At 38.4% G+C, this 18,087-nt stretch overlaps 1 protein-coding gene across 1 annotated transcript; it reads left to right on the top strand.

Moving 5' to 3' along the window:
• The first annotated feature begins 11,500 nt into the window (after positions 1 to 11,500).
• FGF6 (fibroblast growth factor 6) lies at positions 11,501 to 15,015 on the top strand. The gene is given in 7 exon segments (XM_010221323.2): positions 11,501 to 11,597; positions 11,600 to 11,652; positions 11,654 to 11,837; positions 12,721 to 12,759; positions 12,762 to 12,814; positions 14,816 to 14,890; positions 14,893 to 15,015. Coding segments are annotated over 7 exon segments (624 nt in total).
• Positions 15,016 to 18,087: the final 3,072 nt, after the last annotated feature.

Genomic DNA, 18,087 nt, shown 5'->3' on the forward strand with positions numbered 1-18,087 from the left:
GAAGTGTACTAAAAATCAAATGATTTGCTGTCTTCTTTCAATGTGATTTTTGTTTACTTTGATAAATGTGAAGATTATAAATTTCTGTTCTGGGGAAATTGTAAAGTTAGATCTTTAAAATTTTTATAAAGAACCAGAATATTAATTCAGTTCATAATGTCTATAAAGTCCCTGTGAAATCAACAAAACATCTTTTGCTGTGCAGCTAACAGAGGCAGCAGATACAGCAGTTTGCGCAAAGAATATGCAGAAGGGTGCAAGAGAGGATCTTTTTTTGAAATGGTCACGATGATGCAGAGCATGGTCGCCAGTAGATGCTGGAGTCACTACATCAGGTGCGTTAGAGGCTTCAAAGCAGACTGACCCTCTGACAGCACATGTGGCTCCACAGGTCTTGGGCTTCAGGCAGTGCTTGGGGCCTCTCTAAATCCTGGGCTGACAATCACCTCCCCTGCTATTCTTTGGTTGAGGAGTTGTGTCAACAGGTAAAGGAGTTAGGGGAGGAAGTTAGCAGACTTCTTTCTTAATGCTGGTTAGCCACTGCTGGAGCATTCATGCCATGTACATGTCCAACGCTGTAGCACTTAACTTACCTCATGCTGACTTTAGGGCCCTTGGCCCATGGCTGGCACTTAAACTTCCATGCAGAAATATGCATACAGAACAGAGAGTCCAGGAAAACAAGTTAGAAATTGAGTTCAATAAGAAGACAGGGCAGGTACAGTGACTAGGCACAGGGCATGTTCAGATAAGTGTACTCATCAGCAAACTGTTTTTAGCAGTTGGCTTCTTTTCCATTTCCCTCTATTTTCCCATGCTTGTTCTTCTTCAATCCACTTTGATTCTACCATTTTCCTGCATTTGCCTTTCTCCTAAACATCCTGTAATAAACTACATACAATCTCTTTCTTTTTTTTTTTTTTTCCCCAGCATCCCTTAATGAGTCCCATACCTCTGTAGGGAGTAGCCAGTCTCAGTCTGTAATCTGGTTCAACCGCTCCAGTTTGCTCATCTGGTGGGTTACACACCCCAGCAATGAGGCTGATACTCTTCATCAATAAATACTTATGTACTCTAAGATAAATATGAGGAGAAAAACTAGAAAAAAGTTTATTTTCAGCAAATTGTTCCCTACTGTCAGACAAAGTGAAAACATACTGCTGTATGAAAACATACAAAGGCAGTGTACAAAGATAAAGAATCAGTATGATAGAAAGTACCCTTTTTAATATCGTTATATATTAGTAACCGATACTGCTGCCTGATGATTCGGACGATAATCCCTTTGACCCGGGTCTTATTGACCCTGAGAGGGAGACAGGTTTATAACCCCCGGATCTGCATGATAAATGGGCTTCAGTAAAACAAGGAGCACAACAGGTGGGGGATGTGGGAACATGCAGCGGGTCAGAATCCGTGCTGGGAAGGTTCGTTGTTTAAGCTTATTAAGTATATACGATGCACAGTGACGGATCATGGCCTTGGCGCTTCGTATACCACCCACCTTATACAATCACTTTGCCACACATCTGTATTTACTCCTCATGATTTTAAAACGTCTTTTTGCCTGACTATGATTGATATACAATATATAATGTGGGAGTCGAAAATGAGACAGCTTGCTCGAGCACAGGAGGAGGAAAACCAGCGGCTGGCAAAAATAAGTTCTTTACTGTGGACATGTTAATGGAGGGGGGGCGGGGCAATAACAGTGCTACAACAGAACAAGCAGGAATTCCCACCGAGGGCTTACAGCAAGTTAAGACACTTGCTCTCCGTGCTCTTAAAGTCATCCTGGAGGCTGGTAAACAAAGACAGCCTTTTGTAAATATAAGACAAGATGCAAATGAATCATATATGAAGTTTTTAGATAGGCTTAATGATGCTCTGGAAAAGCAAATTGACAATGGACAAGCCCGAAAATACATTCCCCAATAACTGGTGATTGAAAATGCTGATTGGGTATGGGTAAAGGATGGGTAAAAGCCCATCATTCAAATGGAATCTTTACTGCAATTTACTGCGGAATGGAATAGTTGATAAATTGACAGTGATAAGAGAGCTGGTTAGAGATTAAATGAACTAGGTAAGAGTAGCCAAATGTCTACACACCCTGAGAGGACATACAGGAGAGAAGGATTTAAATAGGGGAAAACAATTGTGGCAGACATGGCAAATAATTACGTAGAACCTCTAAAGTCCTCAAATGGTAAAAGGTAAGTAGAGGAGATATAGTTTCTAGGTTGATCTGAGCCACAGCCATCTGAACTGCTAATGGAAATACCACTGTAGGGGTGCTACAAAAACGGTTCAGCATTCTATCTATACCAAAGGAGTGATAACGGTGGACACTTTACTGCCAAGGCAGTCCAAGACTGGGCTGAATCAGGAGGAGTTACTCATACAACACTATGAAAATGGAGCAGGAGTTCCCTGTAGGACATTGCCTTGGGGTATAACCAACTCTCTCCCTCTCCCTAGGGAAGATCATTTGTTAAAATACACCAAACATGATATTTGTATTGTATACATATAGGACTCCCCTATGGCTAGGGCTACAATGTACCTTGTCCATGCCTAGTATCTGTCCAATATTTAAAGAAGGACCAATTCCATGGTAGGCCAAAAACTCATTGCTCGAAACAAAGTTTGTATGAGCACAGAAATAGCGTATTGACAAAATGAGTCAATGCTTCTGTATAAAACCACAATGCTACCATAGCATTGGCACTACAAGTTGAAACATTGGCTAACACCACCTGTGAAAGCCTAAACCTTGCAGATCCTCAACTCCAAGCAACTAGTTGCAGAACCTTTCAAAATAGAGCAGCATTGGACTATCTTTGCTTAAAAGAACATAGTGTCTGCAGACTGCTCAGTTTGACAGACCCGTACTGCTGTATCCACATTTCAAATATCTCTCAACCACTATACCACCAGTTGGACATGATGTGAGAAGTTGCTGTCAATATATGGAAAATAGGACTAGTTCCAATTGGTTGGGCAAGATTTTGTCCAAATCTGGCTTTTGACTTACAGGATGAATGCAGAGTGTCTGTTGCCCCTATGGATTATTTAATGAGCTAGCACAACACTTACAAATTAGGTGTTTTTCATTGCACTGAGCCTCTAGGCTCAGTCTGGTAGATATTCTGAGAGTCTAAAATGTTCCTACTATACAAAGAGACTCAGTTCAACATAAAAGCCTACCACTTTGAGCACTGAAGATAGAAGACCAAGGTTCAACTTGTCTTTCTATCTTAGGGAATTCAAACACACGTTTTTTGTCAAGTTGTAGACTTGTGCTGACCCAGGAGTCTTCTTGTTGAAGCTGCATTTGTTCTGTTAAAAGGAACATTTGTTCCTTTCTGTTAAAATTTGTTCCATTCTGTTGCAAGTTTCATTTGCCAGCAGGAGAACATAAAGGGGAGCACTGCTTATGCAAGATCACCATATCCCATCTGCTTGACTATGCTAACCGTAATTGCTAAACCTCTTTGGTTTCTGTGTAGCACAGCTTTTCAAAGCAATTCTGCTAACAAGCAGCTTAAGCAAAGAGCAAGACAGCATATACTTTTGTGATGACATCTTCACATATATAATACCATCTTATTCCTACAGGCAGATCCCTTTTTTCTCTGAAGTGTACCAACTTTTACCAGGTTATTTAGTTAATCATTATGTTGCTACTGATGATTGATTTGTCTTGTAACTGAGTGCTGCTCCTCATGGTATATGTTTCCTTTGTTCTACTTCTGAACATTGTGGAAAAAACACAACTTAAAGTTTAAACATTCCTTTAGAATATTTATGTAGCCAGGAATATGTGCTTGTACATTTGCATGATATGTTCTTCTGTGATCTCATGCTGAATTCTACATCTAGTACAAGGGATGAAGTAAGAAATTTATTTTTTGTGCAACTTTTACATCCCATACCTAAATGATGCAAAGGTACAAGAAGGGGATAACCATCCTTTTACATTTCTGATCTGGTCTGAATACCAGGGAATAGCACTGCACTTTTACTTTGGTTATAATACAGACAAGAAATAATACTAATTATGGCACATAGGATACTGTTGATGAAAAATGCTATACAAGCATGATTAGTCTTAAATCTGATAACAGGGAAACACAATGTACAGATTAAATGAACTGAGCTCACATAAATGAACATGAAGCTCACAGCAGGTTTAAAAATCAGGACTTAATGTTATTCATAATTTCTTCCTTAGATTAATTCTTCTCCCTAATTCTCTTCTATGCTGGCTTCACTTGTCTCTCATACAGAGGGAAAAGTTATAAAATAACATCTTCCAACTGTGCTTCATTAATTTATATTCTATTTGGACATATACTGAACAATTTCAGAAGAAAACATCTCTGATTTGGTTCTTCACTCCTCAAGCAGTGATGTGTACAGTGAAGCTTCTGGAATTTTGATAGGGTAAAAGTAGTCTGATCAGAACAAGGTCCACAGATCTGTTTCTCAACAATTTGCATTCTTCTCCTCCCGTTTATTGTCAGTCATCATCTAAGCAAACTAACACAGATCATGTAACTGAAAGCAATAATCTGAAGCTCAGTTAGGTATGTCCTTGACAAACCAAGATTATTTTTGATTATTTTCTTCTAATAACCTCAGTTCAGATTCTGTAAAGGACACCTGCAGGTTACATCAGCCACTATGAGCAGGTCAAAATATCTGAACAAGGGCAGGCCTTCCTCACTTTTCTTAGTGGCAAGATCAACTATTCAAACTGTTCTACAGAATATTTTTGAGTTATGTCATCCTTCCAAGCAACACTGCACTACATATACAAATAAAAAACCTTAAGCCTATCACATCATTTTCCTCTTCATCACAAATAGCTTCTTATAACACAAACAGGATTCCACATGTGGCTTTATTCCATAAATTGCCATTTTTATGCTACTGTTCTGTACAGTTGCCAGGTGCAGATCAAACAGAAAGGACAGTTTATGTCATCTTACCTCATTATTTACTTTTCTGCAACACAAGAACAAAAAGTTGGAACACTGTTAGAAAACTGTTAGAATAGATAGAGCTATTATTGGGAATAGATAGGAAAAGCTGGAATAATAGATGTAGTAGCCTATTTGAGAAAGACACAGTCTGGCAGACCAGTACGGTATTTACAATGTCCAGAATTCAGTACCATTTTAGTCAGAACGAATAGTTTTCCCTTATGTTGCCAGTATTTCCCTTTTCATAACTGAACATATAACTTATTTGTTCTTTTTAATATCGAAGACCAGTAGGTAATTATGCTGAAATGTTTCTATGTAATCTATTGTCTGAGGACTAAAAACACATACCTTCAAAAGTCAAAGGTAAGAGGATGCAAAACAGAAGCTAAATTCTTTTTTTCAGAATTACCTTGAGTTTTTCATGTTGCAGTAATAACTTAAATGGTAGGTCCTGTGGTTTTGCCAAAGTAAAAGGAAATTATTCTGCAATTTGGTCCCTTCCAACCTCAACCATTCTGTGATTCTGTGAATAGAAATACATTGCGAAGATAAAAATCTCTGCTGAGCAACTGAACAAAGCAGATAGATAAAATTAACCTATGGAGTTCAACAAGATGACTGAAACCAATACTAAGATGCTTTCAAGTAACCTTTAATTAATGCTATACTTAGACACACTTAAAGAGTGATCTGGAAGATCAGTCTTTCTGGACAATTCCTAGAAACCTTTTTTCTATCTCCTGTCTGTCCAAATGACACATGGAGCCTTCATTTCTGAGTGTGAAAGTTTAAAGTTTAAAGCATCTTGGAAATATGGGCCCTTAGAATCACAAGCAATCTTGGAAAGTCTTGGCCAACACGCAGTGCAACTATATAAGGGCACAAAATGGCTTGTGTTACTCTATCTTCTTTTCCATGCCAGTAGTTGTTATGACAAGTAGTTCTATGAATGCAACTGCTCTCTGTAATCAGCATTCTTCCCAGTCATCCCAGCCTGCCAAATCATGAAAGAACACCTACCTACTGCACAAATAATCTTATTTTTTACACTGGAATCATACATAAAGCAGACTTGTCAACCACTTAGAAAAATAAAGCAGAGCAATAACAAAGATGAGAAACAGAGGAACCAAGATGACGTAAGAATGGGGAAAGCTGGAGATAGCAACACGATTCAGAAACAGCAGAATACAGGAATGAAGTACAGCAATACAGGATCCATTTACATGCACTTCTATGGCTAGTTTTGGTTTATCAGGGTGGAAGCACAATTATTTTTCACAACATTATTTTCATGATAGATTGTTATACATTAAATTACAACATTTCCAAACTTCATACTTTCTGTAACAGTAGGAGAATTGGTAGGCTGGAGAAGACATCTGGAGTTGCATGAGGTTCACATCATTTTGCTTACGCAGGACCATTTTAGTAGAACAGGAAGAATGCAGCAAAAGGTCAGTGCTGAAACTCCACTAAAGAAAGCTGAGCACACATTCCAGTTGCGAACATATGCTCACTGTTTATCCGATCAAAAAGGAAATTTCAGTTTTGCTCCATACTTGCCTCTGTACCACCAGTCTCATGTGCATAAGACGAACTGTTCTTAAATCTGACATGGAATATTCATTCTAGTGAAAGGATGCTTGAAATAGCTGCAAAGCAGTCTTAAACTAGGCCCATGCTATGGCAAGTGCATTATAGTAGGGAAAATGATGTCAAGAGAAGTTACATGAAAGAATTAAAAGTTTTTATTTCTTACTGCTATGTGCCCATCACAGCCTGACCCTGTCCAATTGAGACTTGTCTTTGCAGGGGAAATAAAAATGTGACTATTCAGCTCCTGCATCCCAGATACATGGAAATATGTTGGTAATCCAGACATTCTCCCTGTCAATATGGCTGAAACCCACACAACATGCCTTGATTGGTAACCAGCACACATACCTTTATCTGCAGTCTGTTCACTGCTCCATTGCCAGGGATGCTGCTGGGAGCTAGGGCACGGATTCCCTTCAAGGGAAAGATAGTTCCATTTAAGTGTCTCTATCTGTCTCTGCTCTCATTACGTGTAGACCTTGTCAATGAAGGTAGCTGCCCAGACAATGTTTCAGCTCATGTCAAAAACGACACCTGCTATCTGGTTGCCTGGATCAGTCACTTGGCTCTTTGACTGCATAAATTAGAATCTCGCTGACTGCACTGAGCTTAAACTCCCAGTGCACAGGACTAACCCAGATACACAGGCACTCTCACACAAGTTTCTGAATATAGAGCTGTTTCCTACCCCGAATGCCCTGAGCACTCTTTCCCCAGAAGAAGACTCTGCATATTGACCCTTGCTATGGCTCACACTTCCTAGTAACTTCTTCAGCCTTCCCCTGTAGATGAGGAACATAACAGCAAAGATTACACATCTATCTGCCTTACACAGCTTTGAAGTCCTCAGCTCTGGTGACTACAAGACAACACACAAAGAAGATCTGCCTTTCCTAACCTTGCAGGCAATCCAGTTGTGTGCTATAAATGTCTGCTAGACTTGGGTGCAAGTCTTCTCTTCTACTTAATGATGAGACTTTAATCCCTGTGGAGTAGGTGATCTGAATAGTTTTACTCCCACCTACAAACAGCTGTGGTCAGGAGTCTGGGAGACATCAACCCAACATCTTTCTATCTTCTCCTTCCCAGTCAACAGAGTTGGGAATGGATGTGGGGTAGGAGAGGGACAAAAGACAGTATCTTTCCTACGAAAATTAATAGCAACTCATACCTACTACGAAAGCTGGGTCTCTAGCTTCAGACCTTTAGTGTTGACAAAACCAGGAAAGAGGTCAGATGACTGAATTATTTTTTGTAAATCTCTGGGATTCAGACTTCTCCTTTCAAATATGAGGTACCCAGACCAAGAGATTGAGAACTGAAAAAGCATCAGTGAAGGGACAAAAGTGTTGGAGCCAACTTTGCTTGTGTCAAGATGCAAGAGAAAGCCTTCACCTGACCTAACATTACACAGAACAAGAAAGACTCAGTTACCTGGCAAGTGCTCTGAGAAATGCCTCTCAAGTTAAAAATCACGAAATCAGAAAATCTTATTTTATAGAAGGTTTCATCAGCAATAAAACTTTTTTAAAAAATATTTTCCTCCCTGTCACTGCAGTTTCAACCTTCCATCCCAGCTAAAGTCTTGGAAGGTCTGCTGGTCTTCTGCTTAGGCAAGAGGAACATGGATAGTTGCTGGGTTTGTTAGCAGTGCAATAGAGCACCATATAATTCCCCTTACCAAGCTGTCATTCCCAGACTGTCTCCAAAATGTTGCTTGTTGCCTCACTGCTGAATTCACTATTTTAAGAAAGTTGTTATCTGCAAAATAAACACATACCTGAATAAAAGCAATTTAACACATCTGATTAGTCTTTGTCAGATATTTTTTCATTCAACTTTTTCTGCTTAGCACCCCCATACTGACCATGGCATTGTCCATTAGCATGATGTTAGAAATTGTCAATCTTTAACATTTAACAGTGTATTTCAGAAAATCTCCTGGCTCTCTTCCAGAGAAACACAGAGATCTAGACACATGGCGTCCTGACCAAAAATACCACCATCGACAACAACAAAATTGTTTTCCTAATAATGATGCTACCTGAATGCAGCACTTGTTAGTTGTGTCCCTGTTACTGCAGTGTCCCTGATGCTGCTCTAATGAGAAACTCTGAACATAACTAATATCTAACTAAACTTGTTACATGACTTTCCACTCTTCTAGCAAACAACATTGAACAGATCTCTGTGGAGAGCAGAGACTGGCAGCTAACAATTCTCCTTTTTCTTTTTTTAAGTTCAACATTTTGGGCCCAGACTTTGGCCTTGCAGAGTGGGAACAGGTGAGAAGGTGATGAGAGACACTGTGTGGGCTGGTCTGCAGAGTGCTGCCTTGGGAATCAGGAGGTTTGCAATGGATCTATTACTCTGTCTTATGGAAACTGATGAACTCACAAGCTGCTTTGGCTGTCCTTTTTTCTATTCAGCACCAACCAATTATGCAGACTAGGTGACCTACCTTCTGCCAGTCCTTAGAGTGGGAGAGAAGTTGGACCACGCTTCCTTTTGCTGGAGGGCTTCCTGTCATTCTATGCCAAGCTTTAAACAGGCTTAAACCTAGGCCAGATCTTTTGCATGAATCTATAAAGGATGAAGGTTCTGCTCTGTTACGTGATGGTATATTAAGAACAGTTCTGCTTCAAGAAATAATTTGTGGCTGTGTGGTAAAGAGTAAGACTTGCCATAACCCTGTCTGTATGCAAACACAGCGAAGATATCTCGTGTGCTGTGAACTAGCTTCTGTGATAACAAATGAGGGGAAAAAAAAAAAAAAAGAGGGGCATGTCTAGCATGTCTGTGCCTGACATATCATCTTTGGAATATGAGTATAAACCGAACATGGAAGAAATAAACCAAGATTTTTTTTCTCAAGCAAAACGGTATTCATGTATTCCTAACACCTCCCTGGTTTCCTTTGGGAGTGGATCCTTGTTCTCTCTTCCCGCCAAAAACTACAAGAGAACTGTTCTGTCATTTGTGCCTGCCTGTAGGAAATTCACATGTTAAAACTCGAGGATAACCCTTGTTTGGAATGAGAAAGTGATTATTTATTTTAAACAATTTTCTAAGTTGCTAGCTTTCCTGATCTCCTTCCCACTGAACTCATGAGTATCTCTGTGGTGACAAATCTGCCTCACTTGTGCGATAACAGGAGGAAAAAAAGACTGATTATGAACAAACTGCATTAAACTTTAAACATTCCCTAAGGGGAAAGGAAGGCAGTTAGAAAGTAAACGTTACAATGCATATTTTAAAGACAGTGATGGCTCTGAGAAGATAAGCATTTTTTTTTTTAATAATCACATGGATTGGAAATGAGCAGATCTTGTGACTCAATTGAGGAAATCAATACTTCATCCGTAAAACTGTGGTCCCGGGCCTTGTTACTCATTGATCCTGGCCTCTTACAAAGACACTGCAGCTGTGCTAAGTGTGTAAAATATTAGTATTATTCCTTTCTAACAATTACATATTCACTTGGCATAGCTGAAAAATCATAAGGTAAAGCAAAAGGCAGCAGACAAAGGGATCTGAAGTTTTTCTTTGTGAGCAAAAGATAACTGCAGCACTGCTTCAGCAAAGACAGAGAGGCTTTAACATGGCCACTTCACACAGGCCAAGACCTGGTGCAGTGGTTCACCATTTTTCTTTATAGCCAAGCTGCTCTCGACAGATTAAGCAATATTTTATAAATCACTGAATCTAATTATTCATCTCCCTCAAGGCTGCTATTGCCTCCTCTTCACTCACTGTGCTTGTGAGCATGTAAGCATCCAAAGCATCATGTTACATCCCTGTTCATATGAAACTCTTGTCTTGCTTGCTTTGTTCGGTTCAATTATGCTTACACGTACTCTCCTTATTAATGTGCAGAACCTTCTGCTGGAATACATCATGCAAGGTCAGTAGTTTGAAAAGCTGCCAGACTTATTAACAATAAGATCTGCATAAAACACAGCCATTTTTCTCCTCTTAATGTATTAATACAGTTCTTTGAAACTAATTAAGACAAAAAACTAATTAAGACTGCTCTGAAGAAGCTAAAATAGCATCATGTAAAATGAGGGGAAATGAGGTGGTCACTCTCAGGAAATTGCAAGAGATAAAAATGAAGATGCACATACATTATTACAGAATGTAAGCACTGAGACTTAAGCAAATGAAATAGTGAAACAGTAGGGAAGAGTGACCATTTTCCGGCTTCTAGTTCTTTGGTTCATTACCTAAGCCCCCATCTTGCAAAAACAAACACAATTGTTTATCTGCAAAAGTGTTCAAAAGACCAGAGCCACTTAAAGAAAATTCTCCCCAAATATTGAACTATCTTCATATACAGTCGGTGATAATTCTGCCAAGGAAATGACTGGCAAAGTTTTCATTGTTCACTGGTGAGGTCCATAACTGTCTTTACACATTCTTCTGTAAATAAGGAAGCCATCTGTGAGACCTCTGAGTAGCCGACTGTTTTGGTCCCTTTGCATCAGCAGCCAATGAAACCTCATTTCCGCCTGTTCTTGAATAACAGCATTCATCAAACCTCAGTCAACCAAAGAGGAGAGCGAGTTACTGTTACGGCTGTGGCAAGCTTACCTTTGGTGAGCTGTTGATGTCAGAGTGATGATGTGGGGTGTGGGGACAGCTCCCACACTATAAAGATGGGTCAGTCAAATATACCTAAGGCTGCCCACCAGCAAGTGGGATCTACAAAACATATTCCCCACCAGTCTGAGTCCTTGTGTTCTGTCTCTGCCTCCAGCTGAACTGCTCTCAGGCTTTAGTTTCAAGTCAATAATCTCTGTTTGCTTTCCAAAAATAAGTTTCGGCCACCATAATGAACGGAGGAAAAAAAAAGGTGATATTTTTAGGGACATTAATTCTGACCACCTGCCCAGGAATTGAACTGGATGGCCACTGCACAAAGACTTTTTATCACTATGTCTTGCGAAGCCAGCATTCACTGGACATTTCTTGCCTTTGTTCTCCTTTTTCTAGTTGGGATTGCTTGATCCAAGTGGTAAACAAAACTAATAGCACATTGCTGGAAAGAGAATGGCAATCTATCTCTGTTGTCCAGGTCCATTGCTGGGAAGTCAGGGGAGAAGTCAGATGTGAACTGGGAAGGTAACTATTTGGTAGGAATCAAGAGGCAGTTAAGGCTTTACTGCAACGTGGGCATCGGGTTTCACCTTCAAATCCTCCCAGATGGAAGGATAAGTGGAGTTCACAATGAAAACCCATACAGTGAGTTGCTTCCACAAATGGAATAGACACTTAATTGGCTGTGAACTCTAGTAATTACCCTTTGTAGAATGCAAGTGTTATTACTTGATATTATTAATCTCTGCTATATCTGTTGCCCTTTAGAGGTCTCCAAGATCAATAAACTTTAGTACCTTCTAGGCTGAAATGTGTCACAGATGCCTGGATAAATACCAATTTATTTTTACTCTGTTTTACTGCACATATAAGAAAAGATAAACCAGGTTACAAATTTTCTCTGCTGCATTTCCATTTACTACACTCCTCGCCTTATCATTTGCCTTTTAAATTCTCAAAGGTCTCATTGTGCTCTCAGGGCCAAAGGATGATTTTTTAATTCTAGTCTACTTTCTATTTGAATTGTAGTACTTTGGTGTTCTATTCCTGGTTTGCTTGTTCTGAGGGTACTGCTCTGTAAGATTAAAAGCCAAGCATTAGCCCTATCTTTTTGAATTTCCTGAAGACAACATATAAAACAGTATATATACATATCATTTGCAGCTAAGATATCATAGGGGATTTCAAAATGCAAGGCATGCCTCTTTAGATTTCAATAACACACTATAATTACAACATATTAGATGATAGGAATCAGAGAGCCCAGCAATATTTGATAGATCAGAGAGCAAAAGGATCCATAGCAAGTGAATATGATTCCAGAGAATTTATTCTAAAATCCTATAGCATGTAGGAAAAAATAAGATCTTCTCTGTGTACTTTTATTGCTCTGGACTAGAGAGAGAATTATAACAAATAAAAAAGGTATGCTCACTAGGGTTTTAAACTGAATCCGTTATATGTAAATTGCCTTTGATTTGCTGTAAATTCTGTAAAAACACTGTCATTGAACTTCTTGACCTTTTAGGTCTCTTTGAAACATCCACTGTAAAGAAAGGTATTGTTACTCTGGTGTGAAAAGTATTCTCTTCATTGCAATGAACGGGAAGCTATATGTAATGGTGAGTACAAGTGCAAAGAATTTTTCAAAGCTCCCTAGTTGTTTAATTTTTTCCCTTTCCTGGAAATCTCTAGTTTCAAGCAGAGAAAATAGCCCTTCAATTACAGTGAGCCTGCCCAAACTGCTGTCATAGTGCTATTCAATGTAGCAAGTGACATGGCTGTTGAAGGTCTGTTATTGCAAAATTTTCCAAAAAGGTGGTACTGGAGCATCCTCGGAATGTATTCTGCAAATAGTTCAGATGATTAATTAGACAGCTTCTCTCATCTTCAAAGGGCTAACTCTCGCAAACACACTCTAGTAAAGATCCATTTTGTTAATGCCAACATTGTATTACACATGAAGAGAAATAATGTACTCTGTAAATCTAACAGGCAATTTGTGTGCGTATATGTGTGCACATACCCAAGTGTGTGGGAGAGGAGCAGTTAGACATATCTCTGCTAGCTCGCATTAATAAAATAATGAACGTATGTCGCTGCCAACAAAAAAAAACTGCACCATGCAGAATAAGTAACTGCCCTACATTGTCCTACAGTGGCCACATATGCACTGGAGGATATTTTAAGAGTGAAAAAAACAGTAATAGTTACTAACAATATTGGCCGGGTGATACTGAAACATCATTACCATCATCTTTGTCTGAGAAGTATTAGCTAGGCTGCCTGAATGTAATTTAATTTGGAGTCTTCAGCAATGTTTCTAGTCTTGACAATGAGTAGAAAACAGCACTTGTTAGGAAACGTGTTTGAAAGAGGCTGGCTCTGGCAGCAAGTGAAAACAGTTTATCTCAAAACAATTAATGGAACTGACTAAATTTGTCTTGCTTTTTGCCAATAAACAACCACTTTTTTTTGAAACAGATATAATGTCAGAAAAGCATTTAAGTTGCTTGTTAGAAATAATGTGCTTATTTCTTAATTAAATAGACAATGTTGTGAAGGACCTGTGACCATTACTGATTCCTGTTTTCACAGATGATGAAGGTAGGACATTTTCAGACTCCAGTCTAGGAGAATTCTTTCATTCATACCTAATTTGAAAGACCCAAGCCCAAGCCCAAATGCTTTCCTTGATTTTGATCTTTCTAAAGAAATATGGGGTCTTGTCCCCTGAGCTCCTTTACATTTTTTTTTGCCAGTTTCAATTTAGTCTTTCTTACTTTTAAAGACATTTTAGAAAGCTCTAATAGATACTCATTTTCCCTTGCACAATGAAATGTCCTAACTTAAACTGTTATAAACATTGAATGGCAGTATTACAAAGATGTAGAAATACAACAGCTTTGCTGACATTTATATGACAGGCCTCTGATGACAGGGAATAAAATTGATTTCCCTCTAATGCAACTAGAGCAGCCCCTTTCATCAGTGTTCTGTGCTTGTCTCCTGTTTTTGCACCTTCTCTCCCAGTTAGCTCCCTCTCCATGAGTTAACGTGATGTGACACACAGAAAAATATATCAGTTTTCCTGGCTTAGAACCTGTTGTCAAATAAAGTATCTCACTATTGGTTAAATACAAGAAAGATATAGTACTAATATGAGGTCTTATTCAGAAGTGTTGTTCAAGTAGATAGCTCTCCCTGAAAGTTGTTTGTAAGAGAACCAAAGGTTTTAACAAGTATATTATTATTCTATAAATTACAGGACTGTCTTGCAGAGTGGAGGCATGAATAAACCTGTGTTACTTGGGCAAAAAGGTGTGATGCTGACATAAATCTTTGCTTTCAAAGAAAATGGAGAGATACATGATTCATGAGAAATTAACTTGCTCAGTCATAGGAAGTGCACAGTCCAGTATGTGGACAGGTAGCATCTGAGTTCATCTGACATCAAATTAGCACTGAGGAAGGAGATTTATTGTTGGGCACAAATACTATGGTACCATCTGTTACACTCTATGACAACCTCTCCTTCTGTAAAAATACTACAAAAGTCATTTTTTTTTCTGAAATATTTATTGTACCTGATTTATCATTTTTCCCCTCTCCATATGCCGCAGGCTGTTTTTCAAGACAAATGTAAATTCAAGGAAACCTCGTTGCCCAATAACTACAATGCATATAAATCAAATGCTGAATATCAAATCAATATCAGTCATCAAATATGAATTACATAGCTCTCGGCAAACATAGGAGAGTGAAGAGAAGAAACAAGGTTTCTCCTCCCATGACAGTGACACACTTTTTGCCCAGAATGTGAACATAAGCAAAACAAAAGATAAATCCTAGGAAAAACTGTTCCATTTTGTACATGGGAATAATCTCACAGGTGAAATATTTATACTGTTCATTGAAAGTATATATATATATATGTTTATAAAATATGTATGTATATATTTGGATAAGAATATTTGTACTGGATCCATCACATAGCATATCCAATACTGTCCTGCTTCTATTCAGTACAAATTTTATTTGGCTGTGTGCTGCTTTGATTCTGAACTGATAAAAATGCAAGCTAGACTGCAAAGGGAAAAAAGTATTTGGAAGTCATTGAATGGCTGTGGATAATTATCTAACCAATCATTGACATTGACTTCAGACAATAACCCTTCACAGAGAGTTGTTTACATATCATAGGCCAAGTCTTCAGATGACATTATCTCAGCAGTTCACCCCAGCTGAGTTTATTCAGGATAACCTTGCTGAGCTAGCTCAGAAAAGAAAAAGAAAAATTACTTTCCCATTTGTAAACTGCATGTAAGTTATTTAGAAACTACATAAAGAAATTTGGGCATGGTGTTGTAAATTCTTAAGTGAAATTTCATTCAAAAAATCGCTCTATGTCTATATAAAGACACATTCATGAAAGTAGAGGAGTATCACAATACAAGGCAAAATACGGAACATTGCAAATAATTCCTCGGTGGGCCCTTCGAAGCATATTTCATCTACAAGCTTTGAAAGCATGGCAGTGAATGCCCCATACCAGGCTATGTTCCTCATATTGCTCATACGGGATACTGCAATGGAGTTGATACCAATTTATAAGGATCTTTATCCACAGACAAATCCACCATTAGAAATTAGTCTTTGTTGGAATGGAATCAGGCTCTAAAGTAACCCTCAAGGATGCCGAGATGCATACACCGTAAAAGAAGAGTCTCCTGTATACTTCATTAGCTATTTCAATTCCAAAATTTTATGTTGCATATAAAATAGTGCCAAAGTTCTCATTAGTTTCTCGACACAAAAATATACCTCGTATTGTGAGTCAGTATTGACTCACATTTGAAACCGTAAATTTGCCAGAAACACAAAACAGTCCCATCCATTGTTTGTGAAATTGCTTTTATATATGTGTGTGTGTGTATACTGTGCACTATAGTTTAATGTTAATAATTTATTAAATAAACTTTTATACACCTTTTAGCAGTGTTTTAACTCCAAATCCCTATTAACAGTTGTTTTTTCATTTGCTTCAGAGTGGCTATATTGGGAAAAGAAAAAAAAAGCATTTTTATTCACCTCTTGAACCAGAGGACCTATTGGTAACTTCAGATTTCTTCCCTAGGAAGTCAAGAGAGAGTCATGCTTGTTGTGGAGAAACTGGAAGTTTCATAGAAAAGAAGGAAATGAGTCTGATCTCCTGAGGCTGATTATTGTACTCTTTTATTTGTAGTTAATATTATTGCCCTCTGGTGACTATTTTGTCATTTATCAGCTAGATCTCAGAGACAAAAAAATGGGCCTCATAGTCTCATGGTCCTGAATACAAGGATAAAACCATTCCTTAGTTATGATTGGCTTTACATTCCTCCTTATGTGAGTATCTGTCACATCCTTGTACAGCAGACCCCAAATTTTAATTGTGAAGTCACAGAACTCCTTCTCTGGAGATCTTCAAAACCCGCTTGGATGCAGTCCTGTGCCACGTGCTCTAGGTGTCCCTGCGTATGCAGGGGGGTTGGACTAGATGATCTCTAGAGGTCCCTTCCAACCCTAAGCATTCTATGATTCTATGAACTTAAAATATTTGGAAATCAAATAACTCTGATGAGTGACTTTTCATATCACTAGCACATTAATTGATCATGAAATGACTTTGCTTTTACTAAACATTTTCCAATGCAGAGATTTGCCAAGTTTTTTACAAACATAAACCCTGATCCTACTCATCAAAGTCTATACTTTGAAACTCTTTAAAACCACAAGACACCCTTTAAAAGACATAAAATTTCACGGTTCATTGCTTGCCCTGCTAAAACTATTCCAGGAAATACCAATGGCAGGAAATGCTGTTTAGCAGAGTGGAACACCTTGAGTGGGAAAGTCAAATGAAACAGCATTTTTCAAAATAAAAGCCAATTTTACAGCAATTTTAAGGTATGTTAAGAATTCATTTTCTTCCATGAGCTCAGTGAGCACTATGCTATTACAAATACTGCTGTGGGATTCTAAGTGATGACAAAGTGATAGAGTCTTGGGCTTGTCTTCCACAAAAAAAGCACTTTTTGTGGCACTGACAGCCTAGAGATGGTTGTTGCCAGGGGGCAGTATGCCACCTCCTGAAAATACATTTCGGGGTGGGAGGGAGCTGGGGGGGAACAGAAAAGCACATACAGGGGACCTTCGCATACATATAAACAAGTACATTGTACAAGTACTTGTACAGCACCAGCAAAATCTCTAAAATCATACAAGAGTTAGCCTCTTGTAGCCTCTACTAGAGACTGAGCCAGCTCTGCTTGTCTAGAACTCTGATACTAAAGCTTCAGCCATTTCCTCTATTTCCTGAGGAAACAAAAAAAAAAAACTAGACATTCTTTTCAAACTTACCAAGAAAGTCAGGCTTTAGGCAGACATTAAACTTGAAAATATCCAACCTTGCAGACATATGTTAACTTTTGTAATCCAGGGTTTAGAAAAGTATTCTGGGGAATACTGTTTTGTACATTATAGCATTGATTCACTTTTAAAAATCAGTGATACATAGTTGCTTGAATATGCAGAATCTGGAAACTTCAGTACAGTTTTCTAGTTGAAATTTAAAAAATTCAGCTGGACAAGACACTGAGCAATCAGTTCTAGTTTTGAAGATGGCTTTGAATTGACCTACAGGGCTTCAGACATCCCTTCTTACTAATTTCATTCTAAAATAAATGATTCTATTTGGTATAAAATAGCAGTAGAATGGCAGTAGAATAGAAGATAATGTTCCAGGATTTCATGAAAAATATAGCCAAATCATTTCACCCAGGAAAAAATGACTTTCAATGAAGCAAAAATCTTTCGGGTAAGGTATTTGCGTTTTTTAGAACATGTAAATGGA

This window comes from Tinamus guttatus, unplaced genomic scaffold (assembly GCF_059628265.1).
Source record: "Tinamus guttatus ecotype Peru unplaced genomic scaffold, ASM5962826v1 Tinamus_guttatus_pri_ptg000182l, whole genome shotgun sequence".
NCBI lineage: Eukaryota > Metazoa > Chordata > Aves > Tinamiformes > Tinamidae > Tinamus > Tinamus guttatus.